Source organism: Balaenoptera physalus, assembly GCF_965194825.1.
Source record: "Balaenoptera physalus genome assembly, chromosome: 2".
NCBI classification, from domain to species: domain Eukaryota; kingdom Metazoa; phylum Chordata; class Mammalia; order Artiodactyla; family Balaenopteridae; genus Balaenoptera; species Balaenoptera physalus.
The window spans coordinates 107,720,958-107,740,979 of record NC_138883.1 but is presented as its reverse complement, the minus strand read 5'-3'; the positions used below and the strand labels follow the sequence as shown (position 1 = coordinate 107,740,979).

General features: G+C 47.3%; 1 protein-coding gene across 8 annotated transcripts in view; it reads right to left on the bottom strand.

Annotated features, from left to right (window-relative positions):
- The window catches only part of TLN2 (talin 2), a 447,219-nt gene that overhangs the window by 65,674 nt on the left and 361,523 nt on the right, over positions 1-20,022 (bottom strand). For all 8 annotated transcript variants that reach the window (XM_082444639.1, XM_082444638.1, XM_082444643.1 and 5 more), the window contains 6 exons: positions 18,150-18,290; positions 17,503-17,684; positions 16,257-16,389; positions 13,814-13,915; positions 9,437-9,607; positions 584-730 (listed from right to left, as the gene is read on the bottom strand). In XM_082444639.1, the coding sequence (XP_082300765.1) occupies positions 584-730; positions 9,437-9,607; positions 13,814-13,915; positions 16,257-16,389; positions 17,503-17,684; positions 18,150-18,290 (876 nt within the window). The remainder of the gene's footprint in view (positions 1-583; positions 731-9,436; positions 9,608-13,813; positions 13,916-16,256; positions 16,390-17,502; positions 17,685-18,149; positions 18,291-20,022) is intronic.

Below are 20,022 nucleotides of genomic sequence, written 5' to 3'. Positions count from 1 at the left end.
TTTTACACTTAACCATTTCAGTGGTCCCTGCATTGGGCTAGATACCAGACCATGGGGAGATTTTTAAATTACTAGGCTTCACGCCATAAAGATTCCAAGTGATCAGGGCGGGGGTAGGGCCTAGGAATGTGCATTCTAAAATGCTCCCAAGGATTCCAAAGGAGCCATTCTGAAGACCAGCACTTGGGAATCTCTTCATTATTTCATTTTGGAGTTTGTTCCCCACGACAACCCTACGAGGTATACAGGGGAGGTAAATAATTACTTCCATTTTATAAGTGAGGGGACCCAGGATGCCTTCTCCATCTCTTTTTTCCCCCGTGTAAATGCGGAAGGAAGGGTGCGACCGGCTTACAAAAGCAATGAATGAATAATAAAGAATGAAGAATACGCTGGACATGTGATAAACATGTGTACATTAATCAGACACCTCAAGAAAAGAGGAGGCTTGCTGGTGTCAGCCTGGATTACAGGGCTCCTCTGACAGCTCCTTAGAGGAAAGCCCCTGGCACCAAGTTAGAGGGGAACCTTGGAGGAAATGGGGCCAAGGAATGCAGGAGAGCATCTGGGGGCCCAGGCCCACCTTGCTCATGGCTTCTGCGATGGCATCGACCATGCCTCCCACCAACCCCACTTCACTGGCAGCTTCATTCAGCGTCACCATGATGTCGTCCACGGCCTCCTTCATGAGCTGGGCGGCCTCCGTGATGGCATCGTGGGTGTGCTGTGCCTGAGGTGGGGGACGCGGGGGAGAAGATAACTGTAAGATGTTTCCATAAGCAGAAGACAATGGTGCTCAATCTCTTAACAATCACTTCACTTCTTTTACAGATAACCTTAAAAAGCAGAATATAAAAACTATATCCCCATTATGGAACACAACAAATGTATTCTCTATTTTTTCCTTTCCTTTATTATGTTTGTACATTTGTTTGCAAAATAAATAAAGATCAGAAAGACAAAAAGAAAAAGATCTCTTTTTGCAAACAAAAGGAAAAAAAAAAAAACCCTGCAATTTCAACCAGCGTTTTATGACGTGACTAATTTTACGTTACTACGTTCAGGGTGGTAGAAAGAGAATGCCACAGATTCCCTAATATACAAGTTGACGGATTTAATAGAAAAAAAAAAAAACTATATAAAGAAAAACACGTGTTCACAACAAATGCGCTTCTCTTCAAAGTTGCCCAATATACTATAATTCCCTTTCTATAAATACAACTGGATTATGGAAATAGAGATACATACAGGAGGCAGAAATCTGCAGAAGGCTACATGGGCTTTGGAACTGTGTCACAAATTACATTTACATGAGGCTGGAGGGACGAATGATGAAAGTGCTGCAGGGACAGACACTCTGCAGGCAAAGCCTGAGTGCTCATGAGTTCCCCTAGATGGTCCTCAGAGATGCTTTAACAACATGTATGGAGCCCAGAGCAGGCCCTGGCAAGTGAGTGAATGAAAGGATGAAAGAATGGTGGTGCCAGGCTCCCTAAAAAACACCTTGAGTGGTAGAAAGATGAAGGAGGAAAGAGTGAAGGTCCTGGGGTCAGAAAAAGCTGGGGTCGAGTTCTGTCTCCACTGCTAAGTAGCTAAGTGGTCCTGGGCGTGGGTTCCTAAGCAAAATGGGAATAATTATAACAATGCTATCCAGTGGAATTCTGATGAGATGATATGGTTGTAGGTATCTTATCGTTTATAATAAGAGCAGCCTAGTAGGGGACTGTGTCCTTACCTGGGAAATCTGAAATAATGCGGGGTATTTCGTGTCAGAAGTGCATTGCATCTGGTACCGGATGCCCCCGTGCAGTGGCCATGGCTGCCCTGATGCTCCTCCGAGGAAGAAACCCCTCTAAAAGGCCCAAGGAATTGCATCTTTACTTTGGTAGATGAGAAGGTAAGGAAGCCAGTGAGAGATGGTAAATGATAACTCTTTTGAATGATTAAAGAAAAGAGAAGAATTCCAAGAAGAGGCTACGTGAGCCGTAGGAACTGGCTCAGCCTGCAGAATTAAAAAGCCATGGGAATCAAGAAGAGTCCTTCCAAACCAACAACTGACGAGATGTGAAATATAGTAATCATGGATGGTTATTCTCGAGGCAACTGTGCCAGGACGCGAATGTTAACTACTGACCATTGCTACTGAAGTTACTTTAGAAGGTAACAGTGACAGCCTTGAGGAACAAAGATTCCTTTCACTCTTCATCATCAGGCCGGTGTCCACCTTCTCTATTTCTTAGGCCCTCCAGGGGGTGGGGAGGCGCCTTCCTCTCTAGACAATCCCCCCCTCCCTGCCCCCCGCCCCGGTACAGAGTTCCGGCTGCCCCCTGGCTGGCCTCCTCATAGCTCTTCCCTCTCACACTCTGCCTGCAGAGACTGGTTCTGTTTGCCTCCTCCATCCTCCCCTCTTTTCAAGGGCCAGCCTCAATACCACCTCCTAGCAGAAGCCCTCCATGGATGACTGCATCCTCATCAATTTTCCTCTGGACTCTTACAGCCCTGAGAAGCAACTCTGGAATCAGAGAGTCATCAGAAGGCAATGGCCTCAAAGAAAAGAAAGGGGGGCAAGGGATGCTGCCTGATTTCTGAGGCTAGGTAATGCAAAATGATACAGCTTCTGCCTGGCTCTCTCTTAGGACATGTGCCTCTGAAGTCCTAAGCCTCTGTGCGAGAAGGCTGGCTATCTTGACGCTGGGTGCCAGGCAGCCTGCATGGTGAGACCACACAGAAGTAGAAAGGGGTGTTCTGGACCCCAAAAGTCTGGGTGATTTCCACTCAGGCACCAGACCTGGGAGTGCCTGAGCCTCAGGTTGTTCAACCCCCAGCTGCCATCTGGCTACAATGGCAGGAGGGACCCTGAGTGAGGACTGCCTCACTGGGTTCAGTGGATCTGCACATCTGCCAAGAGAATACAAAAATGGTGGTGTTTGAAGTCACTAAGTTTTAGGATGGCTTGTTTGTACCAACAGCTAAGTGGGACAGCACCTAAAAAGGGCTCCTAACCCAGCCTTGGCATCAGAGAAGACTTCTCAGAGGTTTCTAGGCCCTGGAGGAAGAAGTCAGACTCTAGCAGGGTGAGGTGGGGGGAAAAGGAAGAGATTTCTAGGCAGAGGGCACAGCCTGTACCGAGGTCCAGAGGCGAGAAGGAATGTGCATTACGAAGATGAGTGAAACGCCATATGTCAAGGGGACAGGTACAGTGCCTGGCCCACAGCTCCTGCCCCCTTCTGTTCTCTCTCAGCCAACCCCAGCCCCGTCTCTCCAACCAGGCTGCGTGCTCCCTGCAAGCAATTTAACTCTGCTTCCCTCGGGAAGGTGGGTTTAAGGTACCGAGCGAGACTCATTTTTTATTTTCGGAGATATTTTTACAAGGATAACCTTCACGGGCCATTGGTGCAAACCTCTCCTCTGGAGAGATTTACTTAGAAATAAATGGAGCCATCTGTTTTTAGGCTTCAAGAGAGCATGGGTGGCAGAGCTGAGGGCAGAGAAGTGGCGTGGGGGAGTCAGATGGCCCTCCCCCTGCCCCCGAGCCATCGGCTGGGCTCACTGGGGCTGGGATGACGTGCTCTAGCCCCTCTGACTGGACCAGGAAAACCGGACAGCATGCCTGTGAGTGCTGGCAAGATGCCACGGGTTAGCGTGAAAACCAACCTGAGGGCCCAGTGGGACTTTCATACCAGTGTCAACGTCTAGGTTCTTATATCTTGGGCTGGGCATTTGAGCACTTTACAGACAATGCTTCATCCTAGGTGACAGATAGGGAACCAGGAATAACAATAAACATCAAACCACAGAACAGCCGCCATACAAGGACAGCTGCTAACATTTCTGAGGGACCCTTCTGGGCCAGGCACTGCGCTGACCGCTCTTGTGTACATCTCTTAAAATCCTCACAGCCCCCTGGAAGGTGGGAATTGGGTGATATCCCCTGCAGGGACCCCTCTGACAGCTGCAATCTGAAAATGGGAACTTAAGCACTTAGAGCTAAAAGGCCTGGTGGAGGACAATTGCCGCTGACCAGCTGGCCATCTGCTGAGCCTACGCCACTGGTCAAAAGGAAAATGAGGCTATAGCCAGATCAGGTCAGATTTACCAGGACTACTGAACAAATAAACCGTAATGTAGGGAATGTGCCATCTACAAGGGGGAGGTTTCAGCCTGTCCGCCCCAAACAGGGTACTTTTAAATGAGGTAAAGCAACCAGGTACCATGTGGCAAAAGCAAGGGGCCTCAGGACCAGCTACTACTCCTAATGTTGGCTGGGCGCCCCCTCACTTGCATCTCAGCATCAGCCTGGCCCCAGCTCTCTCAGAGGCTCAGGCATCCTGACACCTCCAATGTCAGCCATTGGAGGCTCCACACTTGCCCATGAACTTGTCCCCAGTTCACAGTTCCCTAGTTTGCTCCTTGGAGCCCCTCCAGGGCCTAGCTTGTACGTGTCTTCCAACTCCTGGTAGCTTGCTACCAGATAAGCCCGGGCCCTAGAACCTCAGCCATTGTTGAAAAGTAAGGCATTTGGTCGATCTTTGTCCCAGGTTCCTGGGAGCCTTTAACCCCTTGGCACTTCCCAAGCGATCACACGAGTGTCTGTTACTCGTGGTGGGCCCCTTGGACCACACAGTAGTTTATGCTAACAAGGTCTCATGGGGACCGGTAGGTAGATTCAGGTTGGGGGCTGGCCGCGCTGGAAAGACCAACCGTGTGATTAGAGGGTTGGGGCTTTGAGCAACGTAACATCATCCTGACCACCGACCTCTGGGGAGATGAGGGGGCTGGAGATGGAATCGCTGGTCACATGACTGAACTCAGTCAATCAAGCCTACATAACGAAACCCCAGTAAAAGCTCTGGACAGGAAGCTGGAGTGAGCATCCCTGGTGGGTGATCCACAGCAGTGAGCTGGGAGGGTGACACATCCTGAGGACACGGAAATTGCAAGTTTGGAACCCTCCCAGGCCTCACCCTCTGGGTCTCTTCTTTTGGCTGGTTGTACCTTTTATAGTAAAAGTGTAATTGTAAGTAGAGCAACTTCCTGAGCTGAGTTGTTCTAGCAAATTACAGAACCTAAGGGGCAGTGAGAATCCCTGAATGTAGCCAGGTGGTCAGACTGAGCGTGGCCTACGAAGCCTGGAGTTCATGGCTGGTGTCTCAATCGAGGGCAGTCTAGCAGGGGCCTGTGGTCTTACCTGGGGAATCTGACCTAATGCCAGGTAGTGTCAGAACCCCATTGCCCAGGTGCCGGGTCCACCCATGCAATGGCTGTGGTTGCCCTGACCCACCTCAGGGGGAGAGGGCCCTTCCAAAAGGCCCAAGAAATTCATCTTTACTTTGGTAGACGAGAAGGTAAGGAAGCCAGTGAGAGATGGTAAATGATAACTCTTTTGAGTGATTAAATAAAAGAGAAGAATTCCAAGAAGAGGCTACGTGAGCCACGGGAACTGGCTCAGCCTGCAGAATTAAAAAGCCACAGGAATCAAGAAGAGTCCTCCAAATACAACACCTGATGAGATGTGAAACATGTGATCACGGCTGGCTATCCTGAGGCAACCGTGTCAGGATGCAAAGCTCTTTCTCTGAGGGATGTGATGGAGTGAACTGGTAACTTAGGTTAATGGCTGATTTCACGGCACACAGAAGGTAAAACACTAAACGTGCAGATTGCTTTATTTTGATGGAAGCCTGAAAAGTGACATCTCCTGTACATAACCCTCCAGAGAGAGCATCTCACACAAATATATTCTCATTTATAAAAAAGGTAAAATGTAAGGTGTGCATTTCTGTAAGTCTCACTTAGAATGAGGTGGCTATTGGTGGCACAAAAATGTTAGCAACTCTGTACATTCCTATTAAACAAAGTATACATTTGTGGGGAGAAGTGAGAGCGGCCTGCCAAGTATCTGCTCTCCCATGCAGCCTTAGGAAGGTATCAGAAGCCAGTTCTGGGGGTGGCAGAAGTAAATCACAAAACAGTTCTCTGAAACTCCTTGGAAAACGTAAAGGACGCTTTCTCCACACCAGAGCATCAAAACCTACAAAAACACATCCTGGCTCTTGGCTGTCCCAGAAGTTAATCACCTTCCCATCTGCTCGTGGTGAGGAATTCTTCAGAAGGCCTGCTCTCCTTCACTCCACATGTTTAAGTTTTTACAGATCCTTAAAGGGTCAGCTCAGAGGCTGTGAGGCCTCCTCCAATTACTCCAAGCCTTACCCAGAGCCGTGTCCTCTAACTCCAATGGCAAACCTCATCTGGATCACACCACTGAGGCCACATCCCACACATGGGCTGCCTGAGCACACTAGTTTCAGACCCCAAAAGACACAGTAGGCTCTCAATTAAGGCAGCCTTAACCAACCAAGAGCAGTCTGGCAAGTGGAGTCAGCAGGCTCAACAATGAGGTCATTATTTTAGAATCTGGAGGGGATCCTTGTTACTGCTCCTCACAGAGCAGCAAAGGAGAGGAATCAGACTCTGTTCTTTTTTGGAAACGTGTCTGAAGTCTACTTCCAAGGGAGCCTCGTTTCTTTACTATAGTGCTTCAACTACAAAGCCCAGTAAAGCAGGCATAGACATCACAGGAGTTTGGAAAATGGGAGAAGGCTATAGGGGGCAGATCTCAACTTCAGTAGAGGGGAAAAACCAGCTAATAATTAGAACTGCCCGACAATGGACAGGTGGCATATTTGCTGGAGTGTTACAGGCAGACGCTGGAGGGGCCCCTTCAAGGAGGATGGAGGAGGGAACTGAGTGGGGGAGGGGTGAGTGGGGGGAGGGGTGAGCGGGGCGGGGGAAGCTCTGGAGGTACAGAATGAGTGTAGAAGGGGGCTCAGTGGGATGAGGGTGAGGTCACAGAGCAAATGTCTTGTACTCACGTGATTCATTAACACCAGGCTCTGGGACTGTTACTTTCTAATTTTTTTTTTTTTTGGAACACCCACTATGTCAGGCACATTATCTCATATAATCTCTACAACTACTCCGGAGGTATTCATTACCAACCTTGTTGTTTAGATGAGGAAACAAATGAAGTTATTTGCCAGCAAAAGGCAGAGCTGGGATTTGAAATCCAGATATGTTGGCCCCCAAAGCTTATCCAATTTCTCACCAAATAAAAGACACTGAAAACCATTTAACCACATTTAGACCACATGCAGACAAGGACTATGACATCTCACACATACGTATTATACATCACCTAACACGTAGCAAGTAACACCTAGTAAACATCTGCCCAAAGAACAGCACCCAAGGGGATTAAGTCTCTGCACTAGGCCTCTTAGGAAAGGGCCTTCAAGCCAACTTGTAGTGTCCCAGGCACCCTGTGACAAGCCTGTCAGTCTGCAGACAGCACAGGTACCTGCTACCAGTGACAGGATCCAAGTAAACTCCTGCATTGCTGTCACTCATCACATGTCTTAGTTCATCACCTGGTGCTTCAGGTCTTTCACTGAGAACTACTCCACGCTGTTCTCCAGCCCGCACTTCCAAGCAAAGGATGTCATTCTAAAGCTTACAGTGCCGACTACAAATGCTCCCAACCATGAGGTTCCTTGGCATACAACAGAGTTCCACGAGGAGCTCTGAACTTGCAGTCCAAGCAGATGTGCTAATCTCTTAAACATCCAGAAACCTACTAATTCGAGTTCTTCTGCTGAGAATGAAACCCCCTCAGGTTAGGCTTAGAGATGTGGCAGTAAACAGCCCTGGAGAAAAGATAACCTAGAACTGGGTCTGGAAGGCGAGTCCCAGCTGCTCCAGTTTAGGGAGGGAGCAAAGGGGGCGGGGGCCCGACTCTGGGGCACCCATCACTAACTTCTCACTGCCAAAGGGTGTTCTTGTTCTTGCTCTGCCCGCCACTTCAGCAACCAGACTTAATTTTTTGCCAGAAAACTCAGAACAACTTGAGGGCCAAGGCTGGCTCTCAAAATTTTTAGCATCCCCAGAATTAATCTCTTACGAGTTGCCAGATACATGAATGAAAAACTGAACACAGAGAATGCAAGTCCAGGACATTATTCGCGCTGTTTCCAGAATGGCGTTTCTAGACTACGGATGGGCTGCGTCATTTTCCACTGCTCACTAGAAAGCCCCAGCTCCTTCGCGTGCAGGAGGAGGCCTGTCACGATACAGCCCAGTCTCCCCCACCCCCCCCCGCCCCCCCGCCGTCCCATCGTCCCTACACTTCGGTACACACCAGACTGAGTGCTATTTTCTAAAGAGATCACAATCCTTTTATAACCCTATCTGTGCTTTGCACATGCTGCTCCCTCTTCCCTGCCTCCTTCCTTGACCCCGCCCAGGCCTTGCTGCGGGCTGAGTTGGCCTGCGTTTCCACATGACCCCACGTGCACCTCGCCCGTGATCTCGGACAACTCGGCAGGGCAGCCTCAGCTTCTGCACATGTGCAGTGGGAACCTTCCCACGTCACAGAGTTTCTATGAAGATTACATAAGATGAGGGTATAAGATGTAATAAATGACACAGAGTCGGCACGCAATAGCTGTTAGGTCTGAAATCACTATTTTGCCATCTGACTCAATCTAGAGTCTTCTCTGCTATACCACGTGACTGATTTGAAGATCTTAGACATACAACAAAACACACTAAAAAAAACAAACATATATATATATATAATGGATCCTTGTAGCTCGTAGGTCAGTATGCTACACAAATCTTTCCAGAAGTGCTCTCTCAAGTTAGTCTGCTTAGGTGAAGACCCATTAAGATCAGATGATCGTGTGGAGGCAGTTCCTAGAAGATACAAGTGGTGGGAGAAGCCTCCAGCCCCCTCTCCAGGTTCCAGAACCCTGAGGAAACTTAAGGTGCATGTTGGTTTCACAAGTAAAACAATCCCTGACAATTTCTCTGACCTCGTGGGAAAAGGACACGTTGTCACCATCTTTGGCCACTTAAAGTACCTGGGTGACACATCAGGCTGAAGAAATGTTCCACCTGTAAACTGGTAAGGGAGATTTTCATATCAAACTACTGTCCCCAAGGCAATAGCAACACATGCCATGGGTGACCTTGACCATGTTTCTCTTTGAACTTAAGTACCAGGAACAGAAACGACACTTAGTGGAAAACAATAGAGGTTTGCTTTGTGTCAACACTGAACAGATGCCGGGCAGGTATTATGGTTTTTATTACTGTAATAACCACACAATACATGTTTCTTTCCCAAGGATGCTTACCTACACACACTGTCACGGAAAAAAAAAACAACTTCTAAATCAGCCTTAATTGTGTGCATTTCTTGCTTTTCCTCTTAAAGATCCCCGGGAAGGCCAAGAGAAGATTACTTCCCACCTTTAAGTGGAAAATCAAATGCCACCATCCAAAAACCGGAGGTGCCCTCTCTGGAGGGACGTGATACAGAGGAACGTGTGCTGGCTTCTCAGTGTCCTAAGTGAGCCCCTAGCATCCTGAGCTGTACCTTGGGGTTGCCTCCGCCTTCCTTGGCTGCGTACAACATCTGTAGGGCAGACTCTGCGAGCGTCTTGGTCTGGTCCAGCACTGTCATCTGCTGCTGATGGTCCAGAATCTTGGAGGCGACACCCACTGCAGCTAAGATCAAGGGCTCAAAGTAGCTCGCCAGTTGTGTCACCTTTCAAGACAAAAAAAAAAAAAAAAAAAAAAAAAAAAGCCCCAGATGCAACATGTAAATACTGTGTCTCGTTTAGGGGCCCGGCTGCTGGGAAGGGGGCTGGGGCAGGGATGGGATGAGTCACAGGGAGAGGCAGATCTGCTGGACTTCACTTTTGTTTTTTTCTACTTTACATCCAGTATTACGAATTACAGTCACCATGTTATATACATATTAGGTCCTCAGACCTTATTCCTTGTCCAACTTTACTGTTGAGAGTACTTGTAATTAATGAACTCTTGTTCGGATTTTTCTTCTTCTGGGGAGCTCTTTGTCTGTCTCTGATCATGGCAGAAGTGCTAAGAAATCTGTTCTGAGATCCACAGTTAGGTGTGAGAATTTTACAAATCTTAATCTTAATTTCACAAATAGAACAGCTTCTGAAAGAACCAAAGGCGAGCATCTTACAAACTCAAAAGGAAGCGGTATAGAAGAGGGGCAGGGGAGCATGGCAGTTGAGAAAAGCAGCCTGAGAGTAAAGGCACCCTCAAAAGCATTTTAGGAAGCCAACCCAACTGCCCTCCGCCTCAAGTATTTTGACCAAACCGTGGATTTGGAAAAAAAAAAAAGCAAAAATGATTTCCCATCAGTCAAGATGTGCTGTTTATGATGAGCCCAACCTGGGAGAACAAAAAAGCCTAAAGACAGCTAAGCACTGTTGCAGCAGAGGCCTGTCTCCAGTACGTAACAGCATCGATGGTGCATACAGTTGTCCCTTGGTATCTGCAGGGGATTAGTTCCATGACCCCTCACGAATACTAAAAACCCGCGGATGCTCAAGTCTCTTATATAAAATGCTGTAGTACGGTCGGCCCTCTGCATCTGCGGGTTCGACATCTGCAGATACGGAGGGCTGACTGTATATGCTCACCAAAGCTCACCATCTACCTAGTATCCATAATATCAGATTTTAACATTTTGCTGTCCTTGCTCCAGACACCGTCATCTATTCCCCCTCGGATAAAACACGATGACACTGATCACACTTTTCCGTTCAACTCCTCATCTTGTGTGGCAATTACTAATTGCTAAATTATTCCCATCAGGTGTATTTAAGTTCACCTGATGGAAAGAGCCCTCAACTCCCTTAATGCAACTTAATGCTTCTTAATGCTTCCCTTAATGCTTCTTCCCATGATGTGGAGGAAGAATGAGGGTGACGGGGATGCAGGCCGCTTCACATGGGCAGCGGCAGTCACTGGGTCAGCAACAAAGCAGGGGGTGGGAGTTGGGGGTGGTGGTGAAGGTCCAAAATATTAAAGTGCATTAAAGCTAATAGTGAGACAAGACTATCAGCTAACAATAAACATACTTTGACTGTTTTATCCCCAATTACAGTTATCTTACAGATGGGTTTCAAAACACTTGAACAAGGCTGCTGCTGGCCCTAATGGTGCTTTGTATGAATTTTAAAGGGGCTCCCCATCCTCTGGACAGACATGATCGATGTCAAGGCACATGACTTAGCGGGATTCCGGCAGCACCCACCCCGCCCCGTTCCTGCCCGGCTCCCTGCTTTGGCCAAAGACCTCTGTGTAAGGCCCAGTCTGCATAATCCCCGGGGACAGCCCTGCATATCTGCATTGGATTTCATCTGTCTTCCCCAGGAAGGGTGGTGTCGCCACCAATTGCAGTGATGGGTCATCAGGGGTCAGGGCTCAGGAGGGGTCCCTTTTGACTACTAAAGGAGTCAAAATGTTTAATGCATTAAACATGTTAGAATCCAACATGTCTTCTCGATTCGTTTTATTATTTTAAAAGTACATTTTATCAATGCAACTGTAAAATGTCAAGGGTTGCTGTGTGCTGAGCACAAGTAAACACAACTCAACAGGTGCCCGACTTTCGCAGGGAGGGAGGCTGGCTGGGTGGAGAGGAAGCTCTACTTTCAAAGCTGCTAGATTTGAATCCTCCCTGCCAATTCCTTTTTAAGAAATCTTAGGCAAATTGCTTCCTATTACTAAATTTCAGTTTCCTCCTTGGTAAAATGTGATAGCACTAAGTTCCTTAAAATTGTAGGGGGATTAAGTCAGTGTGCGTAAAGGCCTCAGTACAGGCCTCTATGTAGTAAAGCACTCCACACCCACTAGGGGTCATTATTCTTCACATATTGTAGGGCAAAGGTTTGGAAGGGATGGGATTTTTCCTGTATTTAGGAAGTTTAGCAAGGACTCTAATACCTCCTGTTACTGAGACACATGACAGAACAGGAAACCTTCTCACCTGAGTTAGTACAGAAGTTAAAATAACACCAAATTTTGAGTATTTGGTATATGATGTTGAGTCCCTAAGCCTAGGATGGCAGAGTGGGTTGAATGGTGACCCCCAAAAAGGTATGTCCATGTCCAAATTTCTGAAATCTGTGAAGGTGATCTTACAAAGGGGTCCTTGTAGGTTGTGTTTAAGGATCTGAAGATGAGATCAGCCTGGATTGCTTGGGTGGGCCCTAATTCTGATAACAAGTGTCCTTAGAAGAAACAGAAGAAGGGAAGGCAGAAAAGCAGGAGACAATGTGACCACGGAGAGAGACTGGCAAGATTCAGTCAAGGAATGCCAAGCGCTACCACAAGTTGGAAGCAGCCAAGAACGGAGCCTCCAAAAAACGTGTGGCCCTGCCAATGCCTTGATTTTGGATTTCTGGACTCCAGAGCTGTGAGAGATTACATTTCTGTCGTTTTAAGCCCCCCAGTTTGTGGTACTTGGTTACAGCAGCCGTGGGAAACCAAGCCAGGCGGGGTCTGAGAATCTGCCTTTATCAATCACTCCCAAGTGGGACTGAAGCTGCTGAATTGGCACCCCACCTGAGCGCCGTCATGAAGCACTGGAACCAGGTTGGCATCAACCACCAGCCCACGACACCTCTGGATAGAGGCCCCCTAGGCTGCCTTTGTCCAGAACTCCCTTTCAGAAGGTGAGACTCGTTTAGCCAAAGGACCAGAGTAACTTGATAACTCAGGTGACACAAATAAAGTTTCTTTTCATGCCACCCACTGACATAGGAATTAATCTTCTGCACTAAACAACGTAAGGGCAGAGACAAGGATGTTGCCCTAGGAGTCTAGAAATATTTTCTTGCGAAATTCCTACTGGAATCAAAAGTAACTGCTGAACAGAAGTTCGGTTTCTCTGCCAAACTCACTGTCCCCACAGCAGTCACACACGCAGTGCTCCAGCCTCCAGCCCGTTCTGCACCACCCCCACCCCCTTGCAAACTGCTTCACACAGGTGGACAAGCCCTTTCTTATTATAAAGGCACTCAGGTGAGAAATGAAATTTACCACACTTGCAATGGCAGAGAGATACTGGCCATTTTAAACCTCAATCACCTCTCCTTAGAGCCAGCAGGAAGCTTAGTAGGCCCTTAAGCTATTCTGTATTGGAAAAAGCAGGAATATTGATTTTCTAAAATCAATACCTGCAGAGATGATTTTGGCTACTGGATTTCTTGATCTGCACATCAATACTGACGGCAGCACCGATAAATGCTAGGAAATCCTGCAGGTTGTTAAAAACCCAATGTCTGCCCTCTCTCTGCCGAGGCACAGGCTGCTTGACAAGCCAACTCTCCTTGAAGGATTTGCAAAATGAACCCCAAACAGGCAGAACATGATGCAGCACCTGCAACCGTGTGGGTATGAACGCTCAGGTGAAGGGCTGGCAGAGTGGCCACACGGAAGCTTCAGCTGTCGAGGGTAAAGTTTGCAAGTTTGCTTTGCTTCCTCACGTGTGAAAATGGACACTATATTAGAGGCTGTGGAGGAAAAACGTGCCCTAAACAAACCAGAATGAGGCTGGCCAGGCAGGACAAAAGATGGCAGACACCAGGCCAGGAACGCCAAGTTCAGTCTCTGGCTTGTCCCAGCGAAGATCAAGAGCGATAGCTGACTGAAAACTGCCTTGGCGGCTGCAAAGTCTGAGCACTACCAGAAAAATTTCCCTGTAGCTTTTGTCTCAATGCTAACTAAGTAAAAAGAGATCCTTGAAGTGGTCATTTTTGGCAAAGATGTTGATGGAGGCTGAGTGGTATTTTCTCTAGTGTCAGCCAGCATTGAACCGGCCCTAACACCTGCCCTGAGGCTTTGGGGAACAAGAACAACAAAATCAATAACAACTCTCCCCCCATCTCTTTCTCACACACCCTCAGCAGGATCCCCTAGTGCCCATTACCTTATGTCCCAGCTGAGCTGCTTCTCCTCGAGCTGCTGTGGCAATGGGATCGATTAGGTGCCCGATTTCCTGGACCACTGAAGTCAGCTGCTCCTGCAGGGCCTGATAAGGAGAGAGAGCTGTCAAGTTCAACTTACAACAGCTCCCCATGTAGTTGTACTGATTTAAAAAGGTCCATGTGGAAGATAAGGGAGGCCGAAAGAAATGGATATCAAAATGCCTGGGTGTGCCATCCAGCCACTGCTCTGCCCCTCCCCGTCCCAGCGACCCTCAGCTCCCCTGGGTTAAACCCCTGTTCCCCACAGTTCCATCCATGAGGGACATGAGCAGGCCCCAGGAACACATTTCCTACTGGCTTTTCACTCCTGGCAACCATAGTAACAACTGATGCTATTGGTATCTTTACTTTGGGTTATTCAGCATAATTACTGGAAAGCTGGAACAGCAGTGGCTTTCCAAGAAGGGAAGACAACTGTGTCCACATGGAGGTAGCTAATGGTGGGGTCTGAGGGAACATCCAGTTGCAGTGTCCTCAGAACTAAGAACCCCTTAAGCGGGGAGTGGGGAGGAGGGTGACGTAAAAATGACATCAGCTCTCTTAAAGCAGGACTACTTCCCAGAGAGCGCACTGTGAAAATGCCAGGTGAAATGCCCACTAGGCTATGGTCAGGTGCTCTGTTCACTGTACTTGGTGATGTGGATACCATTATTGAAAATGGCACCATCAAGGCATTTCTTCTCAGGTCTGAGAGACAGTTTAATCTCTCCGTCCCAAAGAACTGAACTCATGCTATAAAGAGATGGGGCAAGGTATCTGGATGATGCTGAAGTGTGAAGGGGGTGGGGAATTCAAAGATGGAGAGGGTTAACTAGTCACGGGAAAGATCAGATCCCTCTGTAGAAATCTGCACAGGAGCTTCTGCACTTCACAGAGTCCGGATTAATAGCCCAGAAGGCTGGACATTTTAGGTCTGCACTCATCAGCACGGAATGGGGTGACTCCTGACAAAGTGACAATGTCCTGCTCATAGAAATGAGACTCAGGCTACTCTCCCACCGAACAACACTGCATATGGGCTGGGGGGCTTTGTGCAGAGTTTAGTCAATGAGAGGAACAGCCTAACCTGCAAACTTGAAAAGAAAAAAAAGGAAAAAGTAAAAAAAAAAAAAAAAGGAAAAAGTTAGAGAGATGGAGGCAGGTAGAGAGAGACCTCCACACTTCCAAGGGTCTTATTTAGCAAATTACCTCTTATCTTCCCACTCACAATGTAACTACAGTCAAGAATGCAAGACTATCCCAGCAAGGTCGTCTAACTGCAGATGGCTTGTTAGATTAAATATGGTATAGGTAGGAAGCACATGCAGATAAAGGGGAGGGATTTTCTTCCCAGGGAGGAAGTCAAGACAGAGGATATGCTTTGGTGATGGTGTTGAAAGGATGGGGGTGTGAGGGGGGCGCTCGTCATCTCTGTTTCTTGCTCAGGGTGCTAGTTACAGTGTGTGCTTGGTTGGTGGGAGTTCAGGAAGCTGCACACGTATGACAGACACACTGTTCTGTATGCATATTCTACTTTAATAACAGGTTAACGATAATTCTAACATTCCGCACAGAATGAGAATACATATTCCTTCTTTCTTTCCTTGGAAATGGGGGAGGCGGGTGAAGCAACAGTGAAATAGACAGTTCTATTAATAAAAATGAGCAATTCCAATTCCAGGCCCTGCTTACAGACAGGGGCCAAAGTGCATTGTTGATGAGTTCAGTGTCAGGAGAGAAACACCAGCCAACAGACCATTCATATTTATTAAGTACCTTCTGAGTGTCAGGCACTTTCAACAGAAAGAAAGAAGTATGAATCAGGGGCCTTTGGACAGGTAACAGAAAAACTTCAAAGGAGCCAAGTAGGAAAATTCTATTCTCAACTTTGGAAAAATGGGCAAGAGAGGGCAATGTGGCTCTGAATTAACAGAATGCAAAAGCTCTCTCAATACTAGATATTGAGTAACAAGGGAAGAATCCTTGATCTCTGCATGAACCAAACACATAGCGTTGAATGCTGAATTCGCCCATTAGTCCAAAAAGTGCTGAAATATGACAGGGAAGCACTCAAAATTTACACGCTTAGGTCTGCTCTACTGAATATGGTAACCCCACCGACTGACACACTCTTACCTGACAATGATCATTTCCCTCCAAATTTCAGCCAAATCTGAACCTTCCACCCCCGCAGTACATGTGTTCCTTCATCAAACCATCATTCTCTGCTCAGCATTTGCCCTACCCCCTCCAAAAACTTCCCAGGCTGGTTCCAGGGGAAGGTGGCCCAATGATGAAGCTCTTTATCAAAAACATGTTGGTGCCATTCCCCCATCCCCAAAGCCTGATGTTGGGATTCTTCAGTACTTCCAGAGGCTTCCGAGCTGGCCACAGAGCCTTGCGTACCTCCACGGAGATGTCGTCCCTCGTGGCCAAGCTCTGGCTGACAGCCGCCAGCGAGGCCTGCTCGATGTCCCGGATGCACCGGTTGATGCTGTCAATGGAGTAGTCACATTCCCTCTGTCCAGGGGCCTTGTCCCTGGAAGGGACACAGCAAGTAGAACACGGGCTCCACAGAGCGCAAGTCCCAAAACCTGCTCCAGCACTGGTGGGCCAGGAGCCCCTGTCTACTTTCTATCCCACTCGATTGCTTTAGGGAGTGAATTCCTGACCCTTGCTTGGCAATGCTTCTCTGCATAGCCCAGGCATTTCTTCACTTAACACTTGTGCTAAGTCTATTTCTGGTGGGAAGGGTAGGGTGCTGTCCACCATCTCAGGCTGATGCCAGGCAACTGCAAATGAAACAATCTGGACTTGGATTCTCCATTCACTGGCTTAGGCATAGGACCCTCATTAAAAAAAAAAAAAAAGTCAGTGCTATTTCCAGTGCAAATATACTGTGCTCTCTACATTGCATACTAGTCGAAAACATCCTGGGCTGTGGTAGGAGTTAAAATATTTAGTGGATTTTTCTTTGCAAGGCATTAAGAAAGAAATGCCTTAAGTTTCAAAAGCAATTTCAAAAACAAAATATACCTGAGGAAAGGCATTGCACTCCATGCTGTGGGGTAATTAACTTTGGTCAACTTCAAAAATGTTTTATCTACTCAGGGGATGATTTTTCAGGCTCCTATTATCACCATGGAGGTTAGAGATGCCCAGAGTTACTCTGGGACCTGGAATATTCTTTTTGTCTTATTATCAAGGTAAGGCAACCCCAAATCCTGCTACATAAGCAGTGGTGCTCTCTGCCTAATCTCCTAGGTATCGACAATATGGTACAATGTTTAGAAAGACTGGGACTAAAGCAATCATGCCTGGGGATGCCCTTGGGAATGTTATCTAAATGTCTTTCTGCCTGAATTCTCTCATCAGTAAAAGAGAGACAATAGCAGCATCTACTTTACAAGGCTGTTGTGATGAACATATAGTGTAATACAGGTAAAATGCTTAGAATAGTATCTAATATATGATAAATACTTTAGTTAGCTATTATTGTTGTGACAAGTGCTAGGGCTGGTCCCAAAGAGGTAAAGAAAAAGATGATGACAATGATCAACCACGTTGCTATTAAATAAAAGTCCTGATGGGCTTATCCCCCTCCTGCCCTGTCAGATGCAGGCCGCTAGCAATTTCTGGAGGAGACACTAACCTGATAGACGTGATGAGACTCTTTATAGAGTCAGAAACGGTGTGGGAATGTCCCGCTAGCACAGACCAGGTGGGCGGGTCTTTGGGGTTGATGGCCAGTGAGCGTGCAGTGCGGATGAGGTATGATGAGCTCTCCAGCATGGTCTTGGCTGACACCAGGATTGGTTCTTGTGCCTGGGAGCCCTGGGACCAAACAGCAGAAGGGTCAAGGGCAGGGCACACAGACTAAGTGAATGACTTGGACCCTGGAAGATCATGTTCTTTATCAAGTCACTACCTCTGTCTTTCGAAAGGAGACAGAGGGTAGGGAACCATGGAGGCTGGCTCACATGGGGCCTAGGTGATGAAGACCTGGGGCCATGCCACTCCTTAAATATTATTTTTGAGTGTGACACATACCAAGAAAGAATCAGCCCCAAACCTATGCACAGAGATTGTTCTCAACATATAAAGCCAAGACATTACCTCTTAAGTGATGTACAGACATTGAGTTTCATGAACTCTGCTTGTATCATCAATGACAACAGTAACAGTGCCCTACATATTGACAGAAAGAGTTTTTGGAATCCTTAACTGTTCATGCCCATTCAGTGCCACACAGAACAAGCCAGAGACCTCAGTATTACCTATGCTGCAAGGATTCCCTACCTCGGAGCTGATCTGGGCAGGAATGCTGACAAACTCAGGGTTGGAGGCGAACGCTGTCAAGTTCTCCACGGCTTCGATCAAGGGGGCGGTGGCAATTCGACACTTGTTGCGGTTGTCCTCAGAGAAATCCCCATCCAGAGCCTGATGGGAGAAAACACAGAGATCACTCCTGGGCCGCAGCAATCACCACCCAGCGAAAAGAAGGTGGTTTAATGGGAATACTGAAAATGTCTGGTGAATCCATAAACAATGAATAAGAACTGACTGGAGGGATCTCTGCCATCAAGCAGAGGGGCTAAGTGAGCAACGGTAAGAAATAAAGCTGAGTGTGTGGCTCACAGGCCAACTGACCTCACAGCCCATCCACTCCCCACTTAACGTGATTCAAAGAGCGCCTCCTCTTCTCTCCCCTTGAGCTACGCTGCCCATCCCTGTGGCTGAGCCACTTTCTTCCCTACTTTTGAGACTATAACCCTTTGGCTCTTCCCCTCCATCTCACTCCAGTTAAGTCTATTCCTTGCCAAACTATAAAAATATCTTACACTGTGTACCACTTTCAACTTCTTTTAAGCTATTTTTACCTGGATGTCCCTGAATGACTGACGGAGGGAGGGCTTATGTATCTGTCATTTTCAAATGAGTAAAATGGAATGCAATGGGAAAAAACAGACTAGAACTATTCCCAGAGATATGGACAAATCTCACACACGCAGTATTTCGGTAAGGAGGCCAGACACAATAGGCTATACCCACTATAGGATTCCATTTGTGCAAAAGTACTAAAACAGGTGAAACTAATTCTGGGTGTTAGCTGTCAGGTCACCCTTTGGAGCCAGTGAGACTGAAGGAGCAGAAGTAGGCTTCTGGGCGCTGGCCATGTTCTGTCTCTTCATCTGGCCACAGTTACTTAGGTGTGTTTGGCATGGGAAACTTCACTGAGCTCTACACACAGGGGTTTTTTATCTATGTATCTTTTGCTTCCAAAGTTTATTTCTTTTTAAAATTAGCAGCAGTAATACAATGGCACTGAATGATTAGTCACATTGCCGATCAATAGCCTGCACAGAAGACAAGCCAGGAAAGCGGCCTGTGATGCATGCCAGGCCACCCCACAAAGGGTCAACACTTGGATCCCACGTTCCCCAACCATGGACTGCAGCTCCTCAAGCACAAGGCTGCTAGAACCGATGGCCTGTGACCAGTGACAGCACCCCTGCCTCCCAGCAAAGGGCAACATTTGAGAAGGCAGTTATGTTTGTCGAAGAACGTAAATTTCTCTGTTAAATGACGAATTAAACTTTTAATTTAACCATTATGAGCAACATATAAAAGTCAATTTAGACAATTAGTGAACAAAAAACCGGAGGCACCAGCAATTACAAAACAAACTGGATCTGAGATGGGAACATTTCCATTTTTCAATAAGGCAAGAGTAGGCAGGCACGGCTAGTTTAAAGGCTACTTGAATAACAACTATATTCCAATCAAGTCTTGACAGCTTGGGGCAGTAATTACACATCCGCCATGCTAATATTTTCTGAGGAGCTCCCATAAGCCTGGCTAATTTACCGTCTTCACTAGTACTGTGCATAGTTTGCCTCTGCTCATGCCCTTCTCCACCAGATAGGCACTGACCTTGACTCTAACTTCGCCCATTCTGGGGTTCTTCCAGGCCCACTGCCTGCTACTTACTCATATTTATGGCTTCAGTTCTGACTCCACTCACGTACTCAGTAAAAGTTGAGTTAGCATCTGTTACCTCCACTGAAGCACCGCACTGGTGACATGGCAGTGGACCGTCTGGGCGCTCTCATCTTGTTGCACTATTACCATCATTGACTCCTTGAGGTCAGGCCCTACCAGGCTTCGGAGC